The sequence below is a fragment of the Ipomoea triloba genome, chromosome 13 (assembly GCF_003576645.1).
Source record: "Ipomoea triloba cultivar NCNSP0323 chromosome 13, ASM357664v1".
Taxonomy (NCBI): Eukaryota; Viridiplantae; Streptophyta; class Magnoliopsida; order Solanales; family Convolvulaceae; genus Ipomoea; species Ipomoea triloba.
Genome location: NC_044928.1, coordinates 29,267,909 through 29,286,130, shown reverse-complemented (window position 1 = coordinate 29,286,130; position 18,222 = coordinate 29,267,909). Strand labels below are relative to the sequence as shown.

Below are 18,222 nucleotides of genomic sequence, written 5' to 3'. Positions count from 1 at the left end.
TTTTTCCTTATCAGCCAAAAAGAAATTACTCCTCCAACACTTAAAAAACTTTAACAAGCCAATATAATATGTATAAAAATACAAAAAGAATCAAGTTGGAATACAATGAAGACATGAAGTACATTCAAAATTTACATTATGCTTAAAATGCTCTATCAGGGGAAGAGAGTTGAAATGACGCATATGATTATATGACCAATCCATCAGGGATGGTTGAGTTTTTAAATATGACAGTAACACCTGAACGTATGTAGAATCCTTCTGAAGTTCTGTCAGCTTCTTGTATACCCTGCAACACACACCAAAAAATAAGCAGTGAATGAAACCCGCAGTCACTATCCGAGGATGTGCACTAGAAAAACTCCGCCTTGTGATCCTAGTCAGTAAAGGACCACAAGGAGGTCAATCTGCTAGCTGATCGGCTCAAACCAAGAAGGCCAATAGACCGCTCTGACTGGGAGTTGAACTTGTAATCTTCTAATTACCAAGTCAACCGTCTGACCAACTTGGCTGGGTTGGCCCCACCATTATTATGATCTTTAAGCTGCATGCATGAATGTGGTTTAATTTACCTCTGAGTTTGCAATGACAACATTCTTCCCAATTCTAGCATTCTTGTCAATGATGCATTCCCTACAGAAAATCAGGCACAAGTGCCATGTCAGATTGAACTGCAATGTTTTTGCCAGGCCTTTATGATCTGGGAAAGATTAAAACAGATTTGGGTTGTTTGTTTTACTTGATTCTTGAATTTTCTCCAATTCCAATGGGCACTCCTCCCTCTGTTAAGAGCGAGGCAATCTCGGCGCCTGTTTCATAGAAATCTGCCCCCAGCATGACTGTATCCTGCAACAGTTCCCACAAAATGATGAGTAACATATCAGCAAAAAGGAATGGCGCCGTGGTGTTTCTTGATGGATCTTAAAGTATGCTAACCTTCAAATGAACATTCGAATTGATTCGCGACCGGATGCCAACAACACTGTGCTCCACAAAGCAATCTGACAAGAAACTACCATGAGATATGATGGAATCAACAATCTGCAGAAAAAGAACATGGTTTTACATCAGATCGAATAAATTGTCTGGTATCAATTTAAACTTTTAGTTGAGACAGGACACATTATTCAATTCAACGAGGTTTAGAGAGCTTGAGAGAGCGTCGGACCTTGCTGTTAGTGATGGCTGATGGTGGCAAGTTCCTCCTCGATGTGTATATTGGCTTTGTGGCATCGTAGAAGCTGAACCTCGGTGGCTGAATGAAGAAAGTACAATGTTGTTTCTCCCAGAATTGTACTAAGATTAGTATATTACTATATCCTATATAGTACTTACATGTTCAGTGAGGGCAAGGTTTGCTTCAAAGAATGATCTGATTGTACCAATGTCTTCCCAGTAGTCATTGAATAGATAAGCCTGCAAAATCATCTCGAGCACTATATTCAAAGTTCTTGGATTTTAACAAAGCGAAAGCCCGGAGAGGAACATCAAGATCACTCCAGGTGGCAGAGAGAATGTGGGAGAACAGCAAAGCAAAACAAAGGCACAGACCTGTATATAGAACTCCCTAGCTGAGGCAGGGATGATCTCTGATCCGAAGTCGTTTGCAGTTGGAAAACGCCATCTGAATCAACCAAAACAGGTTCCATTGGTGTCTGTTGACGAGGTTAAAAAGACAACATTTTGTTGTGTTTCTTACCAGTCAATGCAAGGAATGAGACTTACCTTAAAAGGTTCAGAAGTATCTCCTTCTTGAAGACATAAACTCCCATCGAAGCAATGTACGGTTTCTGCTTAGCCTCCTCTTGGGAAAGGCCCAAAACCGAAGTATCTACAGCCTGAAGAATTGCGTATATATGTATTAGTCCAATTGCAGTGGTGTTCAAAATCCCGAAATAAATTCTTTTTTTTTTTAGTACTACTGACTCTGTTACAATGCAGTATCTGTTCATAACTACTTTTCTCAACCTACTGAAGCACAAAGAGTCAATACTGCCCCTACTGGGGCTCGAAATAAATTCTTTTAAGAATCATCAGTCGCGCTGATTACCATTGCCTTCAAGTCATCTCCTTTAGGCTTTTCACTGAAGAAAAGCACCCTTCCTTTATCGTCAATCTTCATCAGACCAAAATCTGAGGCGCGTCTATCATGAAAATGATGAAAAGGCTCAGTAAAGCAAACTGCAAATGCATGTTAAATCTCATATTCGCTCTCGATTCTACCTGTCATCTATTGGCAAAGAGGAAATGGTAATGTCTGCCCCGCTTTGCCTATGGCTCTGCCGAGAAATGGATGTTTCAGTGTTCTAAAAATGCAATCTAGTTTGGCAAGTGAATATGATTAATGGTTACCTGAACAAAGTCCATATAGTCCATTCTGTACAAATGATCACCGGACAGAATGAGCACATCTTCGATATCCTTACTTCTTGGATCCTATAATCGAGAACTTGTTGTACATACTGTTAAAATCCTCGGAAAAAACAGTTTTACAAACTAATCAAGCAACTAATACACGAAATACAGATTAGTTGGTACCTCAAAGAGCCAGTGGAATTGCCTGACAGCATCTGCAGTACCTTGGAACCATCTCTTACCTGCTTCCCCGGGTGTTTGCGTTGCTGCTAAGACCTCCACGTAGCCATCCCCAAATGTGACGCCACTGCCAAAGTTGTAAGCACGTGCAAGGTGCCTGTTAAGCGAGGCTGAGTTGAACTGAGTGAGAATGTAGACTTTGTTTATCCCGCTGTTGATGCAGTTGCTCATTGGAACATCAATCAGCCTGTAGGCTCCTCCGATGGGAACCTGAAATTTCAGCACTCATCGAACCTTCCCTATTGGGTGCAGCACATATATAACTAAATAGCAGTAACTACAAAACTTACAGCAGGCTTGGCACGACGCTTAGTCAGAGGGAAAAGGCGAGTACCAGCGCCCCCTCCTAGTATAATCGCCACAACTGTTCTTGGATCCGTCTTCTCCATCCCATAGTCTTTCAACTGAAATTTTTCGTTTCAACATGATTATGTCAAGGAAAAGGGCTCTGTTCCATTGGTTAATTCAGTGGTAACAGTTAGAATAGAAAGAAACACGTAAGGACTCACCTTTGCCTCACCTGCAACATCAGTAGTGAGGGACATGCTCACCCTCGGCCTGGCAACAACATTGTACTTGGTACCATTTCTTTGCTCAAACTTCCTAAGCTTTATCTTCTTCCCCATGAACTCTCCATTGCAGAACTTCACACTCAACCTGCAACTGCTTACCGTCATTGCAGCCCCTTCATGCAGCTGCCTGGCAGCCAACAGGGCGATTCGCCCATCGGCAGTCACTGCCATTTTTGCTGAAGATCAAGAAAGCAAAATTTTTTAAGTGGAAATCACTTGACTATACATATGGTTTGAGCCTTGAGGCTGTTTTTGTGTGATACAATACATTGCTTACATGGACTGCAGGCTATTGGATGACAAAACCATGTTATCCATATTCAATTAAGTCCACCAATTTTTTTCTGTCTCATCTGACAGACTTTTTCTGAGAGAAAAATCAATAATTTTGCAGACTAGTCCTTGTAATGGCATTTGTATTTGCAATAAGTATATTCTTTTGGTTTCTTCCTTGAACCATAAAAGAATGTTACATACAAGCCATAGAAATGCATCATTACATGCCAGTATGGTCTTATTATTATTATCTTGCAGCAATGGTCTAACAGCAGAAAATGAGATTCATGACAGAAGGGGAAAAAAGAAAGATTTCAAAGAAAAATCTGACATTCTTGGAGGGTGAGATCCTTAGATCTGCACCTTTCCTATCAGATTTATTCGCGTCTTTTGCAAGTCAAAACCACACCATTGTCATTGTCTTTGTGGATAGCGGATAGCCCCTAGTTTACAAGGATTGGCATGTATGCAGCCATTGTTATATGAACTTGTTTGTTTTAAGCATTCTTCAGTCTGGCCCGTGGCAATGCTACCAGATATCTCTGCAGCGCAAGCATTACAACCCATGTGGTCTTCAAGATCTTCTCCTTTGTCATCAAGAGCAGCGCTGAGCTTAGCACGGTCTTCAGGATTTGAGGCCGTAAGCCTTTGTAGAAACCTAGCAGGCCTTCCCGTTTCCAAATGGCAGAGAGCGCACCAGAGACTGTTTTCCTGGCCTGCGCTTGATCTTTGTAAGCAGGATCTTTCAAGTCTTCTTCTGATTCTGCCGACTGAATCATCACCTTGCACCTGTTCAGAATTTATGCTCTAACGCATTAATAACTGTCACGAAAACTTGAATCTTAAGGAATGCCATCATATAACATATAAACCTTTGTTGTTTTTAGATAAAAGTCCAAGAACGCAACACCATAAATGCATGGAGAATAAATATAAGCCGATTTATCAGGAAAATTTCGTCAATAACATTTACCTTATTGCAGGGTACGTAATGCAGGTTGCAACACATTTTGACACTGCCCCCAGCACAAAAGCAGAAAATGCAGAAAGAGCTTCTGGGGAAGAATCTGCACCGCTCTTATTTTTCATCTTTTCCTTCAGCAACCGTTGTTTCAACTGATCGAATACTGTATACTGCACAGTAGCAGAATTCCACTTATAGTTCCAATCATTCAAGAAACATAACCCAATCCTCTTAATATTTTTCCAAAGAAATTATAAAACCTTGTACTAGAAGTTTTAATGTCAATCATTTTAGCCTTATGTTGTTTTGTAGCGATGACGAAAATGTTTTATTCCATTGATTCAGATAATACAATGCACAGCTATATAAATCACGCCCCAATATAGTACAAAGATTAAAGTAAATACCCATCATAGCCCAAATCACAGATACTTTTTAAAAATGAAACTCTTGCAAGAAATACAATTCTCACTACCATCACCCACTACCACTACTCAAGAAATCAACCATGGCTCGAAAACATGGGGAGTGGGAGAGAGAGCCAAGAGACAAAATTTTCTCTCTAATCCCTCAATGAAGTCAATCGTTATATCTAAGGAACATGTTTTTTCAAATCTAGCAAACATGTGAACTCAAAAGCTCCATTAACCAACCAGAAAAAAGATAGTCAGAAACTATATAAATACCTGGATAGATGGATTGGAAGTGAGGAGCAGAGAAATGCCTAGAGCATCAAATGCCTCACTCCAAGTGCGCTCAGTGAGCATTTTCCACAACCCCTTGGATTTCCCAAAATCACTAGTTTGCATTCGAGAAGATGCTGTATCCAGTGGCTGAAATAACAGAAACAACTTGAACTCTATGAAGGTAAAGACAAACAAGGACACTAACAGAACATATCAACATACAAATGATACAATGCAGACTTAAACCAGCTTGGTTGGCATGAGTGGCCATACACTCTCATCCCTTAAGAGAGGTCGGGAGTTCAAAACCCCCTCTCATATGGAAAAACCAATATGGCCAGCACTTTGTCCCTTAATTGGGCTGGGCCGGTGCGAACGTGGATTAGTCTGAGTATGGTACAGGCTTAAAGGAAGTGTCTCCTATAGTTAGGGCCTACTTAGGACACCTTGTGGTCGAATCCAAAAAACATACAGTGCAGACTTAGGAATTTGATGCATACATTCAACAGCCTCACCATGCAAGGTGAGCCTAGGTATATTGTAAACCAGCTCCCCTTCTTCCCCTCCTACCCCTTTGGCGCATAACTTATTTCAGACCAAAACTTGGGAGAAAAAAATGATCAAATATAATTCACCTGAGTTATTATGACAGTACAAGCCCCAGCAGCAGCTGCAATGATTAAGTTAACTTTTGTTCCAATAGATTTAGAACCACTTTTCTTCAAGTATAATCTCTTAAAGAAGCTGTATCCATAGAAGTAGATAAACTGTGAAATAAAGGACTGCAAGTTCTTTGTCCCAAGACCCTGATACAGCGAAGGAATTCGCCGTGTTGCAATGGCCTCCAAAAAGACATCGGTTGTGTTCCTGTGCATAAGGCAAAGCAGTGATATAATCAGATTAACAACAGGAGATAATCTTTGCAGGCAATATCTTTCAAGTACAACTTGACAAGCCCCCAAACTTTTGATTCAATCATCATTCACTTCCTTCATATGAATTATGGCCTGTGGCATTTACCCCTTGGCATATTAAAAACCATCTTTTAGGCAATTAATAGTGCATATTGGCATAATGGCATTCATATCACAATCACCTATGACCTATTCCTACTATCTTCACTTAAAACAAAATTACACAAATGGGATCAGTACAATTATCACAACTTTCAGAATCATATCAAAGACTCAAACTTCCCAGCATGAAAACCATCCTTTATGGAACAAGCCACTAAGCTTTTCTTAAGACAAGCATGGATTAGCACAGTTAAACAAAAACTAAATACAGTATAACTGCGAGGTTGTGGATTCGAGACTCCAGGGAGGCTGTATTGACTCTTTGTGCTTCATTAAGTTAAGAAAGTAGTTATGAACAGATATTGCATTATGGAGGAGGCTGTATTGACTCTTTGTGCTTCATTAAGAAAGTAGTTATGAAGCACCGTAACAAAGTAAGTACTACTCAAATACAGTATAACTGAAGGTTCTGCCTTCCTACTCTAAAATTGACAGAGTGAATCAAAGATTCAATTTTTCTAGCGCAGATAGCATAATTCTTCAAAAGGGCACTTAAATTCTCATGATATAATCACTTATCCCACAATTAAACCTCAAATGGAAGAATAAAAAAATGCAAGAACACAAAAAAATATCTAAGCAGACCCAAAAAAGTGGGGCCCAGTACAGAAAATCTGTAGATAAGAACCTGTATTTGGCTTGACCGGGAAGACGAAGTTCAGCTTGGTACTTGGTCTTGCAAGTGTCTAGAGGATACAATATGGTGGTGCTGACCAGTGCCCCCACCGCCCCCGACGTCGCCTCCGACAACGACTCCATATCACGAGCTAGCAAGTTTCAGAGCCAAAATGGAACCGGGAAATTTAGGGGACTTATCAGTTATCAGTTGTGGTTTTATCAAGGTATGGGTTTGCTGAAGATGAGTATGTTGGAGAGAAGAAGAAGGAGAAAGTGACGTAGAGGCATGCCGGGGTTTTGGTAAAAGCGTGGCACATGGATTGAGTATAACGTGACGGAATGAGCTTTGATTGTTAAGTCCTTGAGATTTATAGTGGGATTGGCATTTTGTAGCCGGGTCTTGGACGGGAAACAAATGGAAGCAATCAAATTGGGAAGTGGATATTACCATGGTTCCTAGTAAAATTTAAACTATATCTCATGACGAAAAGTGGATTCGTCTAAAATATTCTCACACTCTGATCCGATAATTTGTAGCTGAATAAGTTACGGTGACTCAACAAATGAACAAGATTAGACTTTTGCTCATTGTGCACAAATAACTCCTTATTTTAAGAAGTTGCTTACAAGTTAGACTTTCGAAATGGTGACAGAGTGAATAAAGCATGATTTTAGAAAAGTTATTGAGTTTCGATAATTGGTAATATTGTTCCTATGTTAACCCATTGCACGATTTTTTTTCTAGTGTGATTTATCGACTATTACAAATTAGCTATGTTTATCAATGCATTACGCTTTCAAGCCGTACTAGGTATGAGTTTCTTTCATCACCTAAAATGATTAAAAAGCACTAAGGCAGCTAAGTAGATGGAACATGATTCTTACACGGTACGAGTTTGATTATTGATAGTATTATCTTGAACGAACTCATAGCATAGAATCTTTTTAGAATAATTTACATCTCCTATGTAAGTTGTACATTGTACATTGTGTAAAATGTAAATATTTAAATTTGTGATATGTAATAATTAAACCGTACTGATTTGTATTGGATACTGTCGTCATTCATAAAATATCTGATTACATCGTATCCGGCAAGCATATTATGGATAGTACAAATCAACACCTTCCAAAATTTAAATCATTTTATATCAAAATTGGTGATTTTGTAACAATTATAAAGTTTTTACTTTTTAGTAGTCTTGTTCAATTGATTACCCAAACCAAAACAAACTTACCCACCCCTACCCATGATTCATGAATAGCCAACTATATGATATATTATATCCATAGCAAACATAAGGGATTTTTTTTAGGAATAGTGAAATTTAGATAAATTAACACACAAAGTTTTTAAAATTTGATATGAATATATATATATATAGTTACAATACACTACAACTTAAAAATTCTCACTGAAAATTTTTCATATTTAGACACAACATAAATTGATTAAGAATGTCTACAAAATAAAAGAATGAAATGAATAGTGATCAAATGAGATGTCAAATACTAGAGTATCCCTTTGACCTCAAGTTATACTACAAATTGAATAATATAATATGTTTTCAAAAAAAACAAAAATTAATAGTATAATAATCAATTTGGTTTGCAATGCTATCTTTGCTAATTGCTACTTAAATAATACTTCACATGTATTATTATGAAAAACCGATTAAATACTACATTCACACATTTTTTTATATAACCAAATTAGAACGTGACAATGTTTCACTATTCATAGACCTCAAAAGTAAATTTTTTTCACACAGTGTAAAACTCATATTGTTAATTCTACTCTAACCAACCACTTTGTAACCTCTCATGCCCTAACCAATTGCCACATGACCTCCTTGATCCATCGAAAGCCTTGACAAAAAAAAAATCATTTGAAAATTACATTATCATAAGTTCATGCATCAAAAATAAAATTTATCGTAATAGCATGCAAAAAAAGAAAAGAAAAAACTCAAACTATTATTAAATAACATGATGGGAACACGGAGTCATGCTAAACATAGCCCAATTATGAAGAAATTATTTTATTTGTGTGATATGAGTTCTTTTTTCGCTAGTAATTAATGAACCACTTGATATTGTGTGAGAATATCTTATGTAAGATGGATACTACTCCGTATTTGTTAGAAAAAGTGTTATACATTTCAAGAGTAAAAAATATTACATTTTCACTAATAGTTTTAAAGGAATTAGTAACTATAATTAAAATGTAATAGTCATTGGTACATAAAAAAAATTATATTTTTAAATAGTATATGTTCTGAGACTCAAATCCACATTTTTTCACATGAAGGTGTAACCGAATGTCACTAAACCACAAGGTTTTAATATTCATTTTAGAGTTCAAAGGATCATGGACAACAAATTTCCACAAAATACTTAAACCATATTGATGTGTCAATATAAGTGTGTATATAAAATATAAACATAATAAGTGTGAATAAATGTTATACCATTCATTTATGTTCATTTATCTGTTACGTTTTATTAATAAATTATGCTATAATAGTTGTATTATACAATATTTTTGACAAACATACCCCTACCGTTATAACCTACGTTATCTTTTTCCATTATTGTTACTATACACATGCATTCACTATATATTTTCTTATCTTTTCCAATAATATATATACACCCACATTATATATTATATATTGGAGTTATATGTTAGATATTTTCAAAAATATAAATATCAAATTTATAAAAATGTTTTACATTATTATTATTATTATTATTATTATTATTATTATTATTATTTACAATAATTTAAATATCTAAAATCTAAATAAATTTAATATTTTAATATAAAGTACTAATATTGGAAATGTGGTTGCATGCCACCTCCCTTATAGATACACGATATTTGTAATTCTCTAGACATTTTGTTTTATTTAAGACATTGAGGTGCTTTAAATTCAATATATCACCCTTATATTCATCGTGCTCTTCACGTGCGAAGTACTATAAAAACATTTTTAAAAACGGATAAAAGCAATTATACAAATCTAGTGGAAAGTCACTTATATCGTGTCAACAATGAGTGGATTGATTTAGCAATTATACAAATATAGTGCATACCATTTCTATCGTGCTTAGCAATGAGTGGATTGATTTAGCAATTATATAAATTTGGCGCAAATCACTTATATCGTGTGTTAGCAATGAGTGGATTGATTTAACAATTATATAAATTTAGCGCGGATCACTTCTATCACGTGAGCAATAAGTGGACTAATTTAGGGAATCATACAAATTGCAAGACAATTCCTGAAAAGTACAACAAAATACCAACTAATTTTGTACATTTAATTACACATTTTTATTTCTATTAAACACGACACATATATTTTATAATGAGTGTATTTTATAATGAGTGTAAAAAGTGGCTTACACATTGCCATTGTCTAGTAACTAAGATAAAAAACAAAGTACACAAAACAATTTTATGTTCTTACACTATATACACTAAATAATACATACATGGTTGTATCAAGTATAATGAAAATAAATGCATCTATAATATGTAGTATAAGCTAAATTTTGTATTTATACAAAAGTCTGTAATACTATTCAAATATGCATTCTAAAAAGATACCGATTGACACATTAAAATTTTCTTACATAAAATAGTTTGAATTATGCTAGGCTAAAAGCAGAAAACAAATAACTTATGAGGTGTAATTTGATAACTTATAGAAAGTAGGGGTACAATTTCAAATATCTACAAATTATTCGCCTATTTCTCCAATTATTTTATTTTTGAAAAACAGATCCCTTTTCTTTTCCCTCTCCTGTATTTCATCACTCATCACTCCAACGTTCGAATGCTAACCAGAGAAACCTAGAGATAAATCCTCTCTTTCTCTCTCTCTATTTCTCTATCTCTCTAACTCAAATCTGCTCGAATTTGCGCGTTCTTCACTCAAATGCAGGATTTCATCGGATCAGTTCGCCGATCTCTGGTCTTCAAACCGTCCGGAGAATTGGACAATGGCGGCAGTGGCTTTGGTGGTTTTGTGGAGAAGATCGGATCCAGCATCCGGAAGTCGAGCATCGGAATCTTCTCGAAGGCTCAGATGCCGGCTCTGCCATCGATTCCAAAACCAGAGCAAATGAAGCCTCCGAAAGACGAAGCACCATCAATCCGGTGGCGTAAAGGGGAAATGATCGGCTGCGGTGCTTTTGGGAGAGTCTATATGGGGATGAACCTCGATTCTGGGGAATTAATCGCTGTAAAGGAGGTAAGCATTCATGTTCACTACTGTTGCGAATATTTAAAATAAATAAATAATTTATTTATTATTATTTGCTAGGGGCTTACATTTGAACTGTTTCGTTCTATTCAAATGCAGGTCTCGATTGCAGCCAATAGTGCTTCTAGAGAGAGGACGCAAGTAAGGGGTTTCGATTTATCTATTAGGCTGTTTTAACTGTACTAGCTTAGTTTGACATCATATATGTTTTCTCTGATATCTTGTTGGTTTTACCTTTTATGAGTGTAGTTATTTCTTTCAAGTTTGTCTAAGTTTGAGGATGGCCGGCTTTCTTGTGCAATTGATTGGATTTTAATTCAAATTAGTAACCATTTGACAGTTTTAGATATAACACTTTAGGATAGTAATATTTTGAACTGCAGAGGGGTTTAACAGTATTGATTTAAATTTGAGGCACAACTTGCTTGTTGCAGAACTTCAACCTGCTACTACTCATTTCATATTAACAGTTAAGCAATTCATGCTTGATTTTGAGATGCGTAGACAAGTTATTTTTTGAGGGGTTGCTCTGTAAGTTTGTAAAAATTACTGAATGACTGAATCTATATATTGTAAATATTTAGGCTCACATTCGAGAGCTTGAGGAAGAAGTGAATTTACTGAAGAATCTCACGCATCCAAACATTGTGGTGAGTATAGTCTCTTGTATTCTATGAGTCTGAGTTATATTATCTTGCAGTTTAAAGACTATGTTCTTTTGTCTTTCAGAGATACTTGGGAACTGCAAGAGAGGAGGGGTCTTTGAATATATTGTTAGAATTTGTTCCAGGTGGCTCAATTTCATCTCTTTTAGGAAAATTTGGTTCTTTTCCAGAACCTGTAAGTAGTAACCTCCTACTCATATTTAAATACGGAGTAATGAATTTTCTTGGCTAATGATATATAGAATTGGGTGGAATCTCCAAATGTTTGTTACTACCAATCTCCTTGATTTATTCCTGAAAATACTAAAGACTGCTGAAATTTGAGCATCTGGTTATTGAAACCTCGACATGTTTCTGTCTTCTTCTAATTAGGTTATACGGATGTACACAAAGCAATTGTTAATAGGACTGGAGTACTTGCACAAAAATGGAATTATGCACAGAGATATTAAGGTATTTCATTCATCTAATGTAGTTGTATATATGAAAATTTCTGCATGTACAGTGTGCTCTTCAATTGCAACTGAATTAATGAGGTGCATTCTTCATATAGGGAGCAAACATTCTTGTGGATAACAAAGGCTGCATTAAACTTGCTGACTTTGGCGCATCAAAGAAAGTCGTTGAATTAGTATGAAGATTTCTGCTTGATTTCATTTTGAAATTTGTGTTCCTGTTAGAAAGCACTGCCATAACTGGGCAATTTTGCTGCAGGCCACTATGACGGGTGCCAAGTCAATGAAGGGTACTCCATATTGGATGGCTCCTGAAGTCATTCTCCAGACTGGGCATAGCTTGTAAGTATAAAATAACAATCGAATTTGCTGGTTGTCAAATTTTTTTTGTGAAATTTGTTTTAGATGTAGCTGTTAGTTTGTGCTGTCTACTAGCCATTCAAAGCTGTCTCCATTGTAAACCTTTCTCAGTGCTGTTGTAGTGTTGTTCCTGTTATGTTCTTGATTTCTTTCTTCCTATAACCCTACTACACATTATGTGGAAAACATCAGATTTCTACCTTTTTGCTGTTTGACTCATTTGTTTCTGGCACATGATAGCTCTGCTGACATATGGAGTGTTGGTTGTACTGTTATTGAGATGGCCACTGGAAGGCCTCCATGGAGCCAACAGTATCAGGAGGTATAAATGATTGTCTTCTCACTCTATTGTTCACTAACTAGAATCTAACATTGAACTTATAAAAGTATAAAGTCGCATATTTGATGTACTAATAATGTAAATTGCTTATTTTGCAGGTTGCTGCTCTTTTTCATATTGGGACAACTAAATCTCATCCTCCTATCCCTGAACATCTCTCTCCTGAAGCCAAAGATTTCTTGCTAAAATGTTTACAGAAGTATGACTTAATATTCTATATATTATGAGACTATTGTAGATGCCTTGCAAATATATGGGTATCCTGAACTTCTCATAATTTTGTTTCAGGGAACCAAACCTAAGACCCACAGCTTCTGATTTGCTGCAGGTACTTTTCTAATACAACTTCTTTTCTTGTTTCTTTTCCCTCCATTTTTTGTTTCTTTTTAAATATTCTGGAGGCCTAGACACAATGACATGTGGATACATTATGCTTAGTCTTAGTTGTTGGAAAGGATGATATGACAACAGGAATATCAGAATACGCATGATCAAGCTTCTGACTGATCTTTTCTAATTATGTTCAGCATCCATTTGTTACTGGAGAATACCATGAAAGTCATCCTATCCAACGCAATTCATTTATGGTCAGCAATATTTTGGACATTTTTCTTTTCAGATTGTGCTATTTTGCTGTAGTTGTACCTTCACTAATACCTGCTATGTGGAAATCTTCAGAACAACTCTGGAAACAAGATGGCAGGACAGAAGATGGATGTTAAGAAGTCGTAAGCATTTAGTTTTATGGTTTAGGTTGGTTCTGAATTTTAGATCTCCTGACCTAAGATTATATTTGAATTGCAGATTGAACTCTGAGATGAGAATTTCTTGCACTGGTTTGAAAGATGTTTGCAATATGGATGGTGTGAGGTGCTCGACAATATATCCTGAGAAGTTTTGTGAAAGAGAGTCACTTTGGAAGCCTGGAAATTCTGATGATGATATGTGTCAGATTGATTATGAAGATGATCTAATGTTTGGTGATTCTATGAATTATTCATCTAAATTGACTTCCCATGATCTTAACAAGGTAATTATTGATTCCAGATCCTTCCTTTTGTGTTGTGTGGGATAGTAATTCAAAGGGATAGCTGAGAAACTCATGAATTTACACTTGTTTCTAAACCTAGAGTTTCAATCCTATCTGTGAGCCTGATGATGATTGGCAATGCAAATATGATGCAAACTCTGAGTTGGAGAAAAGTCGAGAAAATATTCTACCTAGTCAAGTTAATAATGAGCTCGATAATAGTCCCATAGCTTTGGATAAGGACAGTGGCTTCACATTTCCACATGGGCACTCTGTAACTGAGGATGATGATGAACTGACTGAATCAAAAATTAGAGCATTTCTTGATGAAAAGGTACTTGTTTGCTCAAATATCTGTTCATAAAAAGATACTTGGCTTGTTGTTTTACATGTTAGATGGTGGATTCAATAGCGTCTTTCTATTTTAGGCACTAGATCTGAAGAAGCTGCAAACACCTTTATATGAAGAATTTTATAATTCCCTGAATGCTTCCAGCACTCCAAGTCCTGCCAATAATAAGGAAAATGTTCCAAATAATCTAAACTTACCGCCTAAAGGCAAATCTCCTAAGCGGTATCTTAGCAGAAGACTTTCTTCTGCTGTTGAGATTGTCAGTAAACCCAGCGCAGTTTGTCATTCAAAACGGATATCAAATATTGGTGGTTTTAATTCTGAGGCTACACAGGATGTTCAATCACCTAGACTTGGTGAATTGAAAGAATTCATTCTAGATTCACAGCCTGAGCCAATCATCAATCCAAGGTTTGCCATTTCGATAATCTCGTGTTTCCTTTATTTTCTGTACATAAATTTCAGTCACCCTTTAACTTGAGTAATTGATAGTTTCCTTTCATAATGCAAGTGACTCTGATATAAAGAAAAAATGGGAAGAAGAGCTTGGTGAAGAGATTGAGAGAACACGAGGCAAGTTTTGATGTGTTCTTTACTGTTCTGCATTACCTTCTAATCAATGATTTTAAAAACAGAGCAAGCTCTGTAATGATACATCTCTAGTTACTAAATGTTCTACCTGCATGCATTGCTGGAACTGACAATGATGTGGTACATGATATATATGACCTTGGCTGTGATACCCTGCTTAAGCCGGTTTAAGATCATGTTAAATCTGTATGAACTAGAATTGTTCATTGCACCCAGTTCACATATTGATTTTTTCCTGCTTATTAAGCTAGTTGGCTCTTGTTTTTTTGGTCATATACGTGCCAAAAACCTTACCATTCAACTTCCAATAGGCAGTTGAAGCTATCAGACTACTTGACTTGATATGCTACAATCAATCATTCCTATAATCTGTTTTCATCTTTTATTGTTGTGAACTTGTAAAGAAAAAGATCTAGAGAATCTTTGCAGAGGTCCATTTGTTCTAATGTTCTATGTTTAAGTAATCATTTTATTAGAACCAATGGTCCAACTGGAAATTCTTGCTGTTTCACATGATTGTGATGAGTTGGGCCATATCAATGGTTTTTTTAATTTTTTAATTTTAAATTTTTTTTTTAAACATTTTTTTACCATAGATGGTATTCAGTCTTCCCTTTTTCTGATTGACATGCCCTTATTCAAGCTAGAAACAGTCTTCCTGATACTCATTCCAGCAGTTATGGTTTTCGGTTTTTAAACAACCACACCCCTGTAATCCCCCTCTACAATTTGTTATGGTTATTTGCTGTTGTCATTAAACTAATTCTATTGTTGCAAGTCTTGATTTTCTGATGCATTGACTACCAAAATTGCAAATGCAGAGATTATGCGTCAGGCCGGTGTACTGAAGACATCATCTCCCAAGGATCGAACACCAAATCGATTCAAAGATCGACTGAGGTTTGCCGCATCTCCAGGGTTATGAGACGCCCCCCACGCCACCACAGCTTATTATGAAATCAGTGCGTGTGCTTTAAAAAAAAAACGTTACTTTAACAAATCTGGCAATTGCTGCACCCACAGGTTCTTGATGTCCCAGTCTCTGCTGTAGAGAAATGCAATTTTCCCTGAGGAGAATAATATTCACCAAAAGATACTTGAACCTGATATGGTCATATCCTGGCTTGTGAGTGTATACATCCATCCATCCATAGAATACAGCAGGGGGAAAACCAAAGAAGGAATCACATACGTTTTCTCGTTGCTTTTAGTACATATTATTGCGTCTATTGTGTCACCATGAGAGTACCTCATGATGCCTACACTACCAGAGCTTCCTATTTAAACTCTGTAAGCTTCTTGGTGACTATTGTATTCCCAAAGTATTTTGTAACTAACGCTTCAACTGTTTTCTTTTCCTTTTCCTCTCGTGTTAAGCACTAAAGCATGTGTGTGTCTGCTAAGCCATAAATCATAATCATAGCTTCTGCTTTAATGTTCAAATCATTGACTAGTCTCTAATATTGAGTTGAGTTGACGTTTACGGTGGAATCAACACTAATGGTGGTTGAATTCATGGATATTTTTCACTTTTAACATACGACAAATATGAAAAATATGAGTGCAATGTACGTAAAATAAAGTTATATTTGCTATATACGGAGTATTAGATTAGAGACTTTTGTTCTTTTAAGTAAGAGGAAAGCTTGTAGCCAGAAAAAGAATCACAAAAAAGTAAATCAATCAATTTAAGTTTCCATAGCTAACTGGCTTAAAAAGTTGAACTTGGAACTGAATATGAAACCTTGCCATTACCAAACTAATTACTTAACCAACTCTCCCCAAAAAAACTTTTGTTACTGATCTTTATAAATGTATTAGAATTTTTTATTTATTTTTCATTGGAATAAATTGATGTGGTTTGGAAAATGGTAAGTATATTTTTAGGAAGCAGTAAACATTTGTCACATGTTTTGATTCAAAACTACTTTAGCCATGTTAGAAAAAAAAGAATGTTTTAGGTTTGAATAAGTTGATGTGGTTAATAGTAAGTATATTCGTAAAAAGTAAATTTTATCACATGTTATGATTTTAAAATTTTTTTTATAGTGTCAGGTCAATGTGAAGTAAAAAGTAAAAGTAAGTGTAGTATTATTTGTTTTCATAATTTCTTTTTTATTTTTGAAAAAAAGGAAGAACGGAATGAGTGCCGGCTAATTGTAGAATTGAATTCAAAGGAGAAGAAATTAGTGTAAAGAGATTGAGAGTTAGGCAGAAATGAGATTGATGTGTGTGGTGGAGGAACAGGGTGACTTTTGAAGTCACCTAAATGTTACTCAACGCCGCCCCATGAAATGACAACCATGTTTCATGTTGTACGTACATATATTCAACATGTTTTGACAAAGTTTTCACATCATATATCATCATCATCCTCAGTATCCCCTCGAAATTCCTTATGTTTCCACTCACCCACAACGCAATCTTTCACCATGATTCTTTCAGTTGGTTGGTGAGCTAGCTAGTCAAATATTTGGTTGCAGATTCTTGTTATCTTTGGCTTCAAGTATGGTTAACTAATCATTGTCCCGCAAAATAAGTAAATAAACTTTCTTCGACATGTCAGGGTGATTATCAAAATGCAACTGGTAAATGCTAATTCGAGATTGTTCGATCACGTAACTAAAGTCTGAATTTTATCATCCAATCCCCTTTAATCTTAATACTTATTTTTTTTAAAAGTCTGGATAACATAAGTGAAATGTAACGAGACTCGAGAGTATGCTATTGAGAAACTTAGAAAGTAAAGAGAAGGGGAAAATCACTATACATGATACCTTATGCAATCACGTAAGGTTTATGAATTTGGGTAGTTTTCATATTCGATCAATGATGTGTTTTGTGTAAATCACGATGACCATATTGATCGTATGTGGGACGCCTAGGTTCTGAATGAATGTTTGAATACCAAAATGCTACCCTGGTAGGTTAATTGTTTTTACATGTATAGTATAGAAACATCCATAATGTATCGTAATAATCTTTAAAGATTAAGGTTTTATATCATTGAGAATCAATGCTTTTGTAGCTTTAATATTGATGATTTATTAACAACTGATTGTATATATACTTTATCAACGATATATAGTGATTTTTTTTAATGCTGATTAATGATTGATCATAATTTATAATTTCTGGATGATAATTTTTATTATTTTAATACTGATTTACAGACAACTAATTATGTTTCCTTTATCATCCGTATATATATAATGATTCTTTTATGCTTGTTGATGATGAATTTTTAATAAGTTGATTCTTAACCATAATTTTCCTTTCTCTTAACTTCATATATATATAACTTTTTGAGGAAAGACTAACCCGACTTTGCATATACCAATTTTGATTTTCTTTAGCGGGGGGGGGGG

The 18,222-nt window shown here is 35.6% G+C and overlaps 3 protein-coding genes across 3 annotated transcripts; 1 reads left to right on the top strand and 2 right to left on the bottom strand.

Moving 5' to 3' along the window:
• LOC116001914 (glucose-1-phosphate adenylyltransferase large subunit 3, chloroplastic/amyloplastic) lies at nt 1-3,424 on the bottom strand. The gene is made up of 14 exons (XM_031241871.1): nt 3,105-3,424; nt 2,886-2,999; nt 2,539-2,805; nt 2,353-2,436; nt 2,224-2,279; nt 2,051-2,144; nt 1,726-1,838; nt 1,552-1,624; nt 1,336-1,416; nt 1,169-1,255; nt 937-1,041; nt 740-846; nt 573-633; nt 1-289 (listed from the first exon to the last, which is right to left on the bottom strand). Exons 1-14 carry the CDS (start codon nt 3,336-3,338, stop codon nt 188-190), a joined length of 1,578 nt encoding a protein of 525 aa, XP_031097731.1. The 5' UTR covers nt 3,339-3,424; the 3' UTR covers nt 1-187.
• Nucleotides 3,425-3,584: 160 nt separating this feature from the next.
• LOC116001915 (peroxisomal adenine nucleotide carrier 1-like) lies at nt 3,585-7,149 on the bottom strand. Its single transcript, XM_031241873.1, has 5 exons — nt 6,798-7,149; nt 5,729-5,960; nt 5,094-5,240; nt 4,417-4,577; nt 3,585-4,232 (listed from the first exon to the last, which is right to left on the bottom strand). Exons 1-5 carry the CDS (start codon nt 6,926-6,928, stop codon nt 3,941-3,943), a joined length of 963 nt encoding a protein of 320 aa, XP_031097733.1. The 5' UTR covers nt 6,929-7,149; the 3' UTR covers nt 3,585-3,940.
• A 3,482-nt stretch (nt 7,150-10,631) lies between these two features.
• Nucleotides 10,632-16,214, top strand: LOC116001707 (mitogen-activated protein kinase kinase kinase NPK1-like). Its single transcript, XM_031241613.1, has 17 exons — nt 10,632-11,049; nt 11,161-11,202; nt 11,646-11,711; nt 11,791-11,901; nt 12,099-12,179; nt 12,280-12,357; nt 12,441-12,523; nt 12,782-12,863; nt 12,980-13,080; nt 13,170-13,209; nt 13,409-13,468; nt 13,560-13,609; nt 13,686-13,911; nt 14,012-14,245; nt 14,340-14,674; nt 14,775-14,836; nt 15,676-16,214. Exons 1-17 carry the CDS (start codon nt 10,735-10,737, stop codon nt 15,777-15,779), a joined length of 2,070 nt encoding a protein of 689 aa, XP_031097473.1. The 5' UTR covers nt 10,632-10,734; the 3' UTR covers nt 15,780-16,214.
• Nucleotides 16,215-18,222: the final 2,008 nt, after the last annotated feature.